The 13,193-nt window shown below is 32.1% G+C and overlaps 1 protein-coding gene and 1 long non-coding RNA gene across 2 annotated transcripts; one reads left to right on the top strand and one right to left on the bottom strand.

Moving 5' to 3' along the window:
- Window positions 1–1,454: 1,454 nt before the first annotated feature.
- LOC146912065 (uncharacterized) lies at window positions 1,455–3,182 on the top strand. The gene is made up of 3 exons (XR_015015371.1): window positions 1,455–1,718; window positions 2,530–2,854; window positions 2,936–3,182. It is a non-coding gene; the product is annotated as an uncharacterized LOC146912065 (long non-coding RNA).
- Window positions 3,183–6,479: 3,297 nt separating this feature from the next.
- On the bottom strand, window positions 6,480–12,874 carry LOC146912064 (uncharacterized). Its single transcript, XM_085718759.1, has 19 exons — window positions 12,695–12,874; window positions 12,512–12,549; window positions 12,367–12,389; window positions 10,080–10,186; window positions 9,931–9,982; window positions 9,760–9,844; window positions 9,485–9,575; window positions 9,005–9,043; window positions 8,804–8,871; window positions 8,653–8,715; window positions 8,486–8,541; window positions 8,325–8,398; window positions 8,127–8,219; window positions 7,927–8,028; window positions 7,744–7,824; window positions 7,547–7,638; window positions 7,409–7,424; window positions 6,954–7,064; window positions 6,480–6,859 (listed from the first exon to the last, which is right to left on the bottom strand). Exons 1-19 carry the CDS (start codon window positions 12,803–12,805, stop codon window positions 6,752–6,754), a joined length of 1,410 nt encoding a protein of 469 aa, XP_085574885.1. The 5' UTR covers window positions 12,806–12,874; the 3' UTR covers window positions 6,480–6,751.
- Between the last annotated feature and the right edge of the window lie 319 nt (window positions 12,875–13,193).

Here is a 13,193-nt window from a genome sequence, read left to right as displayed (position 1 = left end):
TTTTTTCAGATTTTTTTAAATTTAAAAAAAGAATTTTCAAAATTTTGAAATTTTTTTTTAAGGAAAAAAATAAGCCAGGGGTATTTTCGTCCTTTCGCGTGCCATTTTGGTGATTTGCTGACGTGGCAGTGATTAAACTGGGTCAAAGGACGAATTTTTAACTGATTAAACTTTGCAGGGGCAAAAAAAAAGGATTAGCGATTGCAGGGACGAAATTTTAAGCGAGCCCTATTTGCAGGGACGAATCACATATTAAACCCTATTAATATTGGACACATGTCCTTATGCATAAAGTACGTTAGAGAGTCTTTATTTGACTTTCTACTTCAACATGCACAACTTCATATTAATGTTGTGGTATGACTTTAGAATATTCAAATCCGATTCACTTCGTCTTTATGAAGGCGAGTGAGACTTGCACATCTTTTGAGGTATGTATGATTGTTGGGAACTTGTCACAAGGCATGGTAACTGGACCATTTTTTTTAAAACAATAAAAAATGGAATATAAATCAGAAATACAAGAGAATTCTCAAGCACAAGGTGTGCTAAAGAAAACTACTAGTGCGGTGGAGGATATCTACAAGATATCAGTAGACGTCAATGAGATTATTGGTACTCGAGCTTGTGGACTTCAAAAAAAAAAATTTGGGTCATGGGTGTGCTCATGGAAATAAACTAAGTGTTTTTTAAAGATATTGCAAAAAAAAATGGTATAAGAATAGGGTATGACTATCATATGTTTTAGTAAACAATGATATGTATCGATGGGGAGAACAAAAAGAAGATATGCATAAATGATTATGAATTAAATCAATTTATAATCATCTATCTATATCATCTTCTTGTCATGTTGACACGTCACGATTGGTACCTAAACCATATGTGGACAACCATCCTCCAATCCTATACCATTGTTGCAAATATACTCAAAAGCATTTAAATTATTATAATCAGCACACACATAACACACTTTGACGCAGTCTACAAGCTCTTTTTTTTTTAACAATGATGACAGTCAGTCATTCACTATTTTTAGAGTCTTTTTAGTTAAGTTTTTAGTTTATTTTTATTAGTCTAGCATTTAAATTAGAGTCATTTTTGATAAATTATCAATTTATAGTTAGTGTGTCCATGGTGAATTATTATTATATATAAGTGGGAACATGGATAGAACAGCTTGGCCACGTGATGCTTTGTTGGTGGTGTGAATAAAATAAAAGAGATGGCCTCCAAATTGTGTTTAAAGACATGGAATAAAGATGAAACATGTTAATTGTTTATTGAGAGCATTGAATGATGAAGAGCATGCGGTCCAACACTCATATACTCATATAGATTTATTTTGCTAAAGAATTGGGTAGTGCTGTCCACTTGTTGATATAGCTTTTGGAGCAACAAAAGAGAAAAGAGGTTAAAAAAAGGTTATAAAAGGAAGCAGCCGCACAAGACAAGGGCATTCACGTTTTGGAAGGCTGCATGCACTGGAAATATCGTAGTGCGATGGTAAAGCATCGCACTACGATGGAAGATTAACTTTAAACGTTGACTTGGCTAAATGAAGCATCGTACTACGATGCTTTCCATCGTACTACGATGGGTGCTCAACTTTATTGTTTTCTATATAAACCAATGTTGTTTTCTGGAGAAAGATAAGCGAAATTTTGGGGAAAGAAATACATGGAGAGAAGGTTGGAGACCAACAAAACTCATATCCGGTAACCAATTTTATGTAATGAATCCTTCTTTCATATTAGTTATTTATGCTTTAGCCATGAATAGCTAGATCCTTTGTGATTAAGTCAAGAGATGATTCTGTTCTAGCTCATGTTTATGTAACCTGTAACTCTTAATCTTTATGAATGTTATTCTAGTTTATTCAGTATAAATTGTTCTTAATGCTTTTATTATTCTGACCCAATATAATTGATTCTAGAGTTTATATGACTACTGACACTAGCGTGTAACTCTGACATATTTATACTGTTCAATCTAACGGACAATCTAGGGATGGAGCGTTGTTAGGTTGTGATAATTGAATTAACGTACTTAAAACCTTTGATGATTATAGGTTCACCTAAGGGATTAGGGAATTATAATTATAAAAGAGGGCTTAGGATCAAGCGATTGAACTAAGCTATTTTGTTAATTTGTGGTTAACTTTATAGCGTTCGTAGACTTAAGAAACAGGTTGCTAATATGAGCGATGAATAGATGAATCGAATGACCTAATCATCTCTCCATATCATTTCTCAAACCAATTTTACCTGAACCATTTTTATTTACATTTGCAAACCAAACCAACTGCCTAGGGCAACCCCTATTTACATACATCCTAAATATTAAGAAATTGCTGAGTAGAAATTGAAACAGTCCCTGTGGATACGAACTTATAAATTTTATTACTTCAATGCATTTTTAGTACACTTGCTAAAAGTCTATCAAACAACAGTCTACAAGCTCTTGTACGGACAACTTCAACGAATTCATACTAATATCTTGATATCTTGTATATATCATCCTTTGCAGGCACCAACAACGTCGAAGACCCAACAAAAACATATATCAATAAAAAAAAGTTATATAGAATTTTATTCATACACCAAAGAAATGTTAACCCACAATGAAGCTTCTTATATTTATATAGTTATAGTTGAGGGATGACTTCATTTTGTTGTATGAAGGCTCATATTATTATTGGACACGTCTCAATGCATAAAGTATGTTAGTGAGTCTTCCTTTGACTTTCTAATTAAACATTCACAACTTCATAATATTGTGCTATGACTTTAGAATGGTTAAATTCGATTCATTTCATCTAAATGAAGGAGGGTGAAACTTTGCGCCTTTTGAGGTATATATTACTGTTGGGAACATGTCACAAAAATGGCAACCTAAAATTTCTATGCAACTAATTTTTTTGTTATTGATATAGGTTGGTGTGTGACCTTCACAACTACAGGTGTAGTGAAGGATATCTACAAGATATCAACTGAAGTGGATATAATAGTCACAAGGAAGGGGGGTTTGAATTGTGACCCTTTTAAAAATTAAACCTGTAACTTAAAGGGGGGTGGTAGGTGTCACAGCTAGATTTACTTTCTAAAAGGTTCCATTTGAAATTATTGACAAATTATTTTTGTGATAAAATTAATTATGTTAATAAACTACTTGTGGGATACTGATTATTGAGACAAGACTAGCAAGTATGTGATCATGGAGAAAACAAACAATAAAATAATAACAATAAATCAATAATATTCAAAGGGAGAGAACCAACAAATAATAACATACTCCATACTAGTGCAAAGACAATAATGTACATGCCTATAGGTGACAATAAGCAAATTTGTTTTTACTTCTTTTTACACAAATCATTGAAATGGATTCTCAATTATTTTCCCTTATGGTCTATTTGTTTAGGCATCAATGCATATTGCTAGAACATGCCAACTGCCTCACTAGTATTGGCTTATAAAAAACAAGCATAGCACCTGAGTAATAAAGGGAAAAGAAACTTCTCTTTTATTGTGAAAGAGAATTTCAATTATGACAAGCTTGAATAGGCTATGGATCTGGTGAAGGTTGCATCTGAAATACTTTGGTTTAGATAAAAAAAGTAAAATAGATATATATATATATATATATATATATATATATATATATATATATATATATATATATATATATATATATATATATATAGAGAAGCAAACTAATTGTATTAGCCACCAAATGTGCTTTTCTATATATGTCACTCATTAGGCTTTGTTTGGGGTAGGGAGAAAGAGAAAAAACGTTTATACATAGTTATTTCTTTTAATAACCCTCCGATTTTCAGTAAAGACTTGAATAATCTGAAGTCTGATCAGGAAAGTAAAGTCTGGTCAATGATTATTATAGTCATTAGGGTTTGAATTTGGATTCTCACGAACAATTCGTCAATAACTGAAGTTCATTAACCATTTGAATTCAACCATTTGATCGGTGAATATCATAAATATATTAAGGATGTCTCAAAAAGAACTTGGTTGTGAAATGCAGAATCAAACTAAATGGACTTGATACCATAGTTGTTTACATAATTAATATAGAACCATCTTCATATTGATGAATGAACTAAGACCATTGATTGATTTTGAATTTAAGTATTCTTATAGATGCTTTCAATTTTTCATTTATCAATTATTAAGATGAGTTGGTTGGTGTCTAACACTTTGGAATAAAGATATAGAAACGTGACATACTATCATAATTCAGAATACAACCTTCTTTATTTGTCTTCAACAAAATAAAATAATCTTACTATATCCAGTGATATCTAATGAAGAAAATATTGAAAGATGATTGTTGGTTGATGCCTTGTGTACACTAATTTCAATTACAAATATAAATTTGGGCATGATTCAGTTGATTATTTAAAATTTGTTGGCGATTGGCATTTTTCTAATGAACCACGAACTAATGCGATCCAGTATAAGTAGTCGATACACAATGTGTGCGAGTGTTGTTATCGTAAGATGTGAGTGAAATATTCAACCATATGTGTTTGGTGTGTGTTCGCCACTCTCTATTGTTTGTCAATTAAGCATACACTAAGATTTTAAAAATAACAACATTTATATTCATGTGACTTGCTTTATGTTTGTAAATTTCCAAGCTCATTAAATTTCATAAAAATTATATACATTAAAATGAAAATATTCCAGTTGTTTGCAGCATTGGCTTTTGGAATGAATTAAAGGGCATGTACCATTGATGTTTCTACGTTGATATATAATACAACACACATTAATAAGTGTAACCCGTGAAAGCCTGCACTCTGAATTCAATGTGAAACAAAAAAGATGTCTCAACAAAGTCATGAATCATGAGGCCAGGTTTCAACTGAATCATATAGTAGTAATAAATTGTAACACCCGTGATCTCAAAAATGTAAAAAACTCTTCTCAATACATATAATTAAGGCATTTAAAAATCACAATCATAGGTTCCGTAAGTACAACTCGTATGTAAAAAGTTACGAGAGCATTTGATTTGCTGACACACGGGTTTAAACCCGCAGTATCCCACTTCTCTGCACTTAATGAATGTGAGTTTCGTCGCTTGATTCTTTGAAATAAAACAAAAATCATAGTAACAGTCACATCGTGATTCTTGATAATGAGAAGAACTCTGTTGTCAAATATCATTTATGCACTTCAATCGCGACGATGTTGCGGTCATAGAAACATAATCACAAGGTTAATATTGAAATTGCGGTTGCAAAGGTTTTTTTAAAATCTTGCATACAATGCCCTCAGAAAAGGGTAACTGGAAGAAGAAAAAGAAAAGTAATTCATCTTCATAATTCATATCATTGGGGAAAAAAATCACCAAACATCATCAATGATGTAGGCATGAATTGTTACTATTAAGATATGCACTAATGGTCTGTCTTTATTAGGGTCTCAGCACCACAAATTTTCATGTTCACAGTCACGAGACACACATGGAGTTGGAATCAACAAGGTAATCCAACAATATTTCCTTGCATTGGAAGCATATAAATCCCTGAATGAATTTAATACTAAAAACAAAACTATATTGCAAACTGAAATCCAAATATATCTTCCAATTGGTGACAATGATCTGTTTGAGGCTGAGAAAGCAACCTCACTTAGAAGTAACTCTGTACACATTCTCTCCACTAGTAGACCTTTAACTAGGTCAACTCTATGAAGCACAAACACTCATCGGATTAGGCGTGTCCCGGTGTCGAACATGTGTCGTGTCCGACACCAACACAACACCGACACATATAATTACACTGAATCATGTGATTTTCTCAATTTATTAACGGTGTCGATGTGTCAGTGTCGTGTCCATATCCGTGCTTCATAGGGTCACTTCATTGTAAACCAAGTCTACAAGTTGATGAAACAAATTTTGACAGTCAGACCTTACTTGTATATCACATAATTCCGATTACGTATCCAAGATTGCTTGGATGAGATGGTTCAAGTTTTTCTAGCTTAACCAAAGACCCTTAGTCCAAATACAGCTCTAAAAACTCAGTAGCTTTAAAATTCTTGAGAGATTTGTCATTAATTTTAGTCCTATCTGACTCGATGAATCAGTCTTTCAAGTTACGTACAAAAAATACTCAGTTTACACAATAAAAGTATTTCAATCACATTCAGAAAAATCATAAATTTGTTGGTAGTTATGTATCAAGTGAATTTTATTGGTGTGTGTGTGTATCATAAAAAATCACTATTCAAACAAATATTTTCAATACAAATCAATTCACTCAAACTCACTTTTAAACATAACAATTTTTCAAATAAATGTATCCAATATCAAACCTGCAGACTCTAACCCAAAGGCACTCTGGAGATGCATAACTAATCAAACTTTTAGCACATCATTCTCACTAAAGAAATGAAATAATACTTCCACTGACAAATACAGCCAACCATTGGAAGAAAAAAAATCAATTGCTATACAAGTAATAGATTCATTAATATGGTAAGCTCAATTACAGCTTCAACATAGTGTACCATTTGTTTTTGGTGTGGAAATAACAAGTACAGTTGCTGCTATTGATCCAAAACTATATTTCCATTGTGGAAGATATGATGACTTCTTCTATACTATAATAAGGAAAAGAAGAAGGCGAAAAAAGTAGTTGTAGCAGTAATATGATGATTATACAAAATGCCAAAACCTACAGTTTTCATATACATGAATTAAGAGTCAGCTTTCATATTCATGAATTGTAACGGCGTTTCTTCTTCTCTGGTGTTGAATGTACCTGTGCTTTGATTCCATATGTTTTTAGCTGATAATTTTCAAAAGCCTCTGAAATTTTTTCCACCTATAGGATTGTTCAAGGTACAAGGTCAGTGATGTTGGCTTGAATGAGTAAAAAGGAAGTAAGAAGAAACTTGGATGGATTTAATTTTACTGACCAGTTCTGGCTTTTTTGAGTACACCCTTACTATCATATCTTGACAAGATGCAGGCAACAAGTGGCTTATGCGCTCATCAGGAATTGTAAATTTCTCATCACTTTCATAATCCTGAACAGATATTATTCAATATGTAAATGAAGGAAATATAACCAGTAGCAAGTATAAAATAATTATTCAAGTTGCGCTTTCGAGAAGTTGTAGTTTCTATTGAATAATTTATTGTCTAATTCACGACTCATTTATGTAGCCCTTAAAATTATTGTTCACGTACACATTTAAAACAAATGTCTTAGTTACATAAAATCAAAGGACAATCATGAACTGAAAAATGCAAGCACCTTGACATTATCACCCAATTAATCGCCTAATACAATATAAACACCATCAACAATAAAATATAAAGCTTATAAATAGGAAATCTTGATAAAAGATAGAAAGGTTCATTGATGTACCTTGAAAAAGTGAATGCTGCCACCAAAACATGCACCAGAAGAGATAAGAAAAGATTACATTAGTAAACAATATTAGGAAGTTCAGACAAACTGAATGACCACTGTCGACATGTATTATTACTAATCTTTATTGAATACCTTTCCAGAGGATTATGCTTTCCACGAGTCAAATCGATTTTGACATTACAAACAGCTACATCTTCCTCTTTCAACATAACTCCACCATTTTTCTGTCAAATGGTGGTGTAGCATAACAAACAATATAAAGTTCCTTGTTGAACCTTGGCAAGAATAAAAAACATGTGCAAATGAGCAGGATTAAAAAGATTAAGGACCTGGGAACAAACTATATCCTGAGGAGTGACTTTCTTAAAATTGTCCATTATATCCTTTGGAACAGCATACTCGTTACAAAACTGCAAACCGAAACAGAAACTTAATCAGCTTCAGTAACACTGAACAATAATTGTTGAGTTGATAAGAAAAACATCACAGATAATAAACAGTAAATAACATGCCTGATAGAGATCCCGCCTTCGAATGCGCAGAATCAACTCTCTAGCTTCCTTCAGTTCTGGCAAGGGAGAAGTCTCAATGGTTTTAATTATTGAGTCATCCAGCTGCATTTTTTCAAAGTTAAATATATTTTGTAATTGAAAAGAGCAATACGAAAATTCTTTTAATACACTTTTTATTTGAAAGAAGCCCTCATAATTACCTTCCAGTATTCACCAGGATCTTGAATGCTAGAAGAAATCTGCAAATAATCATTTGCTTGCACAAGTGCGTCAACAACCATGAGTTCCATTGCCTGGAAACATAAAGATGAGATGAGAAACAATTAAAACCACGAAGTTTATGGATGCACCATCACGAACTAATGAAATTAACTTCCGAATAAGCAACTAATTCATACCTTTACTTTTGGATGCGTATAAACTGTTCTATACAGATCGGCACGAGTGGCAAACAACTTGTGGATGGTAAGATCTAGCAAATTACAAAGGCAAAGGCAAGAAAATTTAGAAATATGTGATTGAATAAGCATTAAAAAAATGTTTGAGAAATAATACTAACAGTCTTTTGCACGATAACAAATCTCGTCATCCAAGACCCGCATGGTCTCCATTAACCTGTAAGGATAATAGAATTTAAGATCTTGAAGAGACATATTATAACCTCTGTATATTGTATACTTTTAAGTTATTGCTAGGAAAAAGTTATTTTGAAGAAATTCATGAAACCTCTGAAATTCAAAGTTGCATCCCAGACCACAAGCTCGACAGTCACGAGCAATATAATCAAATCTGCGAATCAATAGTTTCCACAAATCATTACATTACAGCATAACTCAAATGCTTAGATTCAACTGTTAAATTTTATGTGGTTACTTACTTGTCAACATCGATTCCATTTCGTCCATTTGCAACAATATCATACAAGAAACCTTTCTCACTTGAGCTCTAAATAACCAACAAGAAAATAAAGGTATTAAAAAGAGAAAAGAGATTTTGAAATAAATACCTACAATATGAATAAACCGGCAAATATTTCTTGAGAATAGACAATTTAAATACAAAAGGTTACAAGTCTTACCCTAGGTAGAGCAAATTCGGAGCTCGCCAATATCATTTCCTGCCAAGTGCCAAATAACCACCCATTAGAATATGCAACATGCTTAGTACGAAGAATAAATGAATAACTATATCTATATATGAAAATAATTCCAACAAAAGTAATAGCTATTTGAACATAGAATATTTACATTAACATGGGAACGTACTCAGAAAATCGGGTTACTAGAGAACTTTCTATAGAACAGTAGAGCACAGAACTACCGTGGCTATCAGCATCAGTCATCATACCGTAAGTTTCAAAAAGTGTCCAATACTTCTAAACTTCAAAAGAAAGGCATCTCAAAGTCTAGTTTTACTATGAATTTAGTCTCTTGTACTGAAAATTTAATTATCTAATTTACCTAAAACATCATGTTTATGATGCTTAAGAAGTAAAATTCTGAAATTCAATATACTTGACATAAAACAGGTAAAAGACAATTGCAAATAGTGGCATTACCTTGACTCTTTTTAACATGTGAGGGTCAATATCAATATGGTGTTCCCCAACTATATAATCAACCATTTTGACCGACATTTGTTCATGCGACCTACAAAGTACAAAATACCACACATTGTTTATATAGTGTGTATAATGAACACAACACTTTACAAATAACCATATAAAACATAGTACTTTCTTTCAGGACTTAGAAACACAAGAAAAACTTCTTTCTATAACATTACAAGGAAAAATGTAGAGAAAAGTGAAATAAATTAAAATGAGAAGAGTACCACTTAGAATCGCTGATAACTCTGGGAAGAAACTCGCGTTCAAACAAGTGACTGAATGGCCCGTGTCCCACATCATGCAGAAGTCCTAACAAAAATGATGACAATGTCAGAAATAATTTTAAAAAATGAATGGAAACAAAATAACGAGCAGTTTTGAGAAAAATTATATACCAGCAAGTTTCACGGATTGAATATCAAATTTATCAATACCAAGCTCCATGCCCTGTAAGATCACAGACATATGCAATGCTTTCATCGAAAAAACTTAACTGTATCTTTAAAAGGGTAAAATATAAAATAAAATAAAATAAAAATTATACTTGGTAACTGTTGAGCTTTTCAACAGATTGACCAGCAATCCAATACACTCCAAGAGAATGCTCAAATCTGGAATGGACAGCGCCTGGATACACCAAGTGTGTGAAACCTGAAACATAAAACAAATTGATCTATGGGAGAGATCATATACTAAAGGTATACAAGTGATAGATATTTTGTAAGATCTTTGATATATTTAGTTGCATCAAAGAAGCAATTATTTTCCTTATCGTTATGAACAGATTAATTATTGCCCTTATTTATTGAGGAACCAAATTGGGGACCTCGTTGTGTTGGTTGTGTCAATGGCATAAATGCAAATACAATTCCATTTCAGTTTCTATAAAACTAAACTATGTGTGCTTTCATCTCTGTAACATGATAGTGAAAAATTGTAATTCAGAAATATCTTTTATTCTCTTTTACGGCGCTTAAGACAAACTTACATACATATAGTTACCAAACATACATATACACATGGACACAATTTTACATAATTGCCTCAAAAATATACAGACACAATTTTACATCATGTGGCGGATTCGTGTCACACTAAACTTGTTATAAAGCAATCACAGTTTCACGAAATTGGAAAGTTATACTATCTATCGTAATGCCATTTCAATGTCAAATCTAAATCATAAAAAACTAACACAAATGAGGAGTCGAAAGCATTTATTTTTTTGAAATTACAAAATTTATTGAAATAACTCAATATAGTACAAGGCGTATCCAGAATAGAGCCAATAAGTACAATAATACTGCCACAGCAGGAAAAAACCAAAGGAATGATACCCTCAAAATTAACTAACAATAAGTTACCTATGGAACATCAAAGCCCCTAACACTCCTTCCACCGGAAACCACAACAAACCTATACCAAGACACACCTAGCAAACCTATACCGTCCCACACTGACTCAAATCAGTCTACAATACCAAACCCACCAGATCACGAAAGCAATATAAAAACTGTTTGACATAAAACAAAAATGCTTGTAATTCATTTCCTTCAAGTAAAACCCATTAAGCGTATATGACTAGGAAGAACAAGCTAATGAGTAATGAATTCCTCGATAACAATCGACTCACTTACGTCTCAATATATTACTTATCGTCTTTGGAGAATTTACATGAACAAATTTAAAACATAATAACACATTCTACAGTGTAATACTTGATAGTCTGTTATTTATGCCATCATATGTAATGTAACAACCTGATTTCAACCATTACAACAGAAACAATTTAAAACTATCTTAATGAGAGGGAACAAAACAAAGTTAATGTCACTATAACCTATGTTCCTACATAAGATACACAAATTTCCAATACAGATTTCAGAGCTATTTCCAGCATAACAAGAACAATTCATACACAATGCAAAAATGCTAGAAAAGAACATAATTTAGAATAAGTAATTGTACAAGCGTATTTAAATTCCATAGTAGGTGCTTGATAAAAAGAGGAAACCACTAAATTCGTCAAGGTTCCTACGATTATGAATTTTTCAAAAAGGTCCCAAGCATCACCATTGAATTGGTCCTCGACTCTGGTAAGGACTAATATTTGACAGAGTCGGAAAACATTTAGAAATATGCATATATAATCTCATGGACGTATTTGAGAGTTCCCTACAGATTCGGAAACAAATTTAGTGGTTACTCTAAAAATTTCTATAGTATGTTCAAAACAAGTTCCGAATATATATTGAGTAAACTGTGAAATTAGTCTTTGACTCTGTAGAGCACTCTCAAATACATCACTAAGATTATGAATATCTCAAATAGGTCCCTGTGATTATGAATATCTCTAACACTATTAAACTCTCAAATTGTTCCTTATATTTAACTACTTACAATCAATTATGTCCTGTATTTTAGCCCCTAACATATTCTCAGAAGATTAATATGAGTGAAATTTGACAAATTCAGTGGCCCTTTAGTAATATTCATAATCTTAAGGACCTATTTGAGTGCAGCCTACAAAGTCAGATATGAATTTAGTGGTTTACTCATTTAAATTCCCCAGTAGCTTCTTGATTAAAAAAAAAAAGTAAACCACCAAATTAGTCTAGAAATTTGTAAAGCACTCTCAATTATAAGTCCTTAAGATTATGATTATTTCAAAAAGGTGCCTAACATTACTATCGAATTCAAACCAAAGACTAATATGAGTAAAAGAAAATCTATAGAAGCTCCAAAACAAGTTCATCATATATATTTGATTCAACAAAAATCATATAAGTATACAATAAAGAAACAAAATCAATGATTATAAATAAACTCACCAAGTTGTTTCAACTCACGAAGCCTGCAATATATACACACACACAAAAACAACAAAAAAAAAACCATATAAGTATACAATAAAGAAACAAAACAAGAATTTGAAAATAACCCATTTCATAGAATCACGTAAAGTTTCAATCTTGCCTTTGAAACTGTTCAGTGTCAATGAACTTCAAACTCAGCTGAAAAATCAAAAACAAAACAAAAAAAAATTAAATTCAATCAACGTTGTCACACAAAAATGAATACTTTCTAACTATTAAATTCAACATATACAAAACAAAACAAAAATTGAAAAAAAAATGAAAAATGAATGAAAAAAATTACAGAATCGATGAAGATGTTGCCATGAACGTTATCATGAACGTGTTTGTCACGAGTAGAAACGACGTCGTAACGAGGAGGCAATGAAACGGCGTCGTTGTGATAAGCGCCCATTGCTGTTGCTGTTGCTGTTGCCGTTGAGAGAACTGAATGTTCACTCAATCTGTAGATTCTGTTTTTCTTTCTTCTTCTTCTTCTTATCTCCCTTAATATAAGAAAAGATTATGCTGTGGAAAACTCCTTAATGACCTATACTCATTGACTGCCAACTCACTCTCTTAGGGGTAAAACATGTCTTAAAATTACTTTATGCAACTAGATGACTTCGGTTAACCAAAGTGATGTCATGTAATCAAAAGTACACAATAGTTTGGTTTGTTTGCACATGATAAACATAATTGAATTCTAACCCAACTAGCTAAACTTACTTGTCTTTGAGAGGGAAACACAAAAGTGCTTTTGAAATCAAATTTGTATTTGTCAGTACACAAATCAATCACGT

The sequence above is a fragment of the Medicago sativa genome, chromosome 6 (genome assembly GCF_051527215.1).
Source record: "Medicago sativa cultivar Bolivia chromosome 6, Bolivia_mono, whole genome shotgun sequence".
Lineage (NCBI taxonomy): Eukaryota > Viridiplantae > Streptophyta > Magnoliopsida > Fabales > Fabaceae > Medicago > Medicago sativa.
This window is presented reverse-complemented; position numbering and strand designations above follow the sequence as displayed.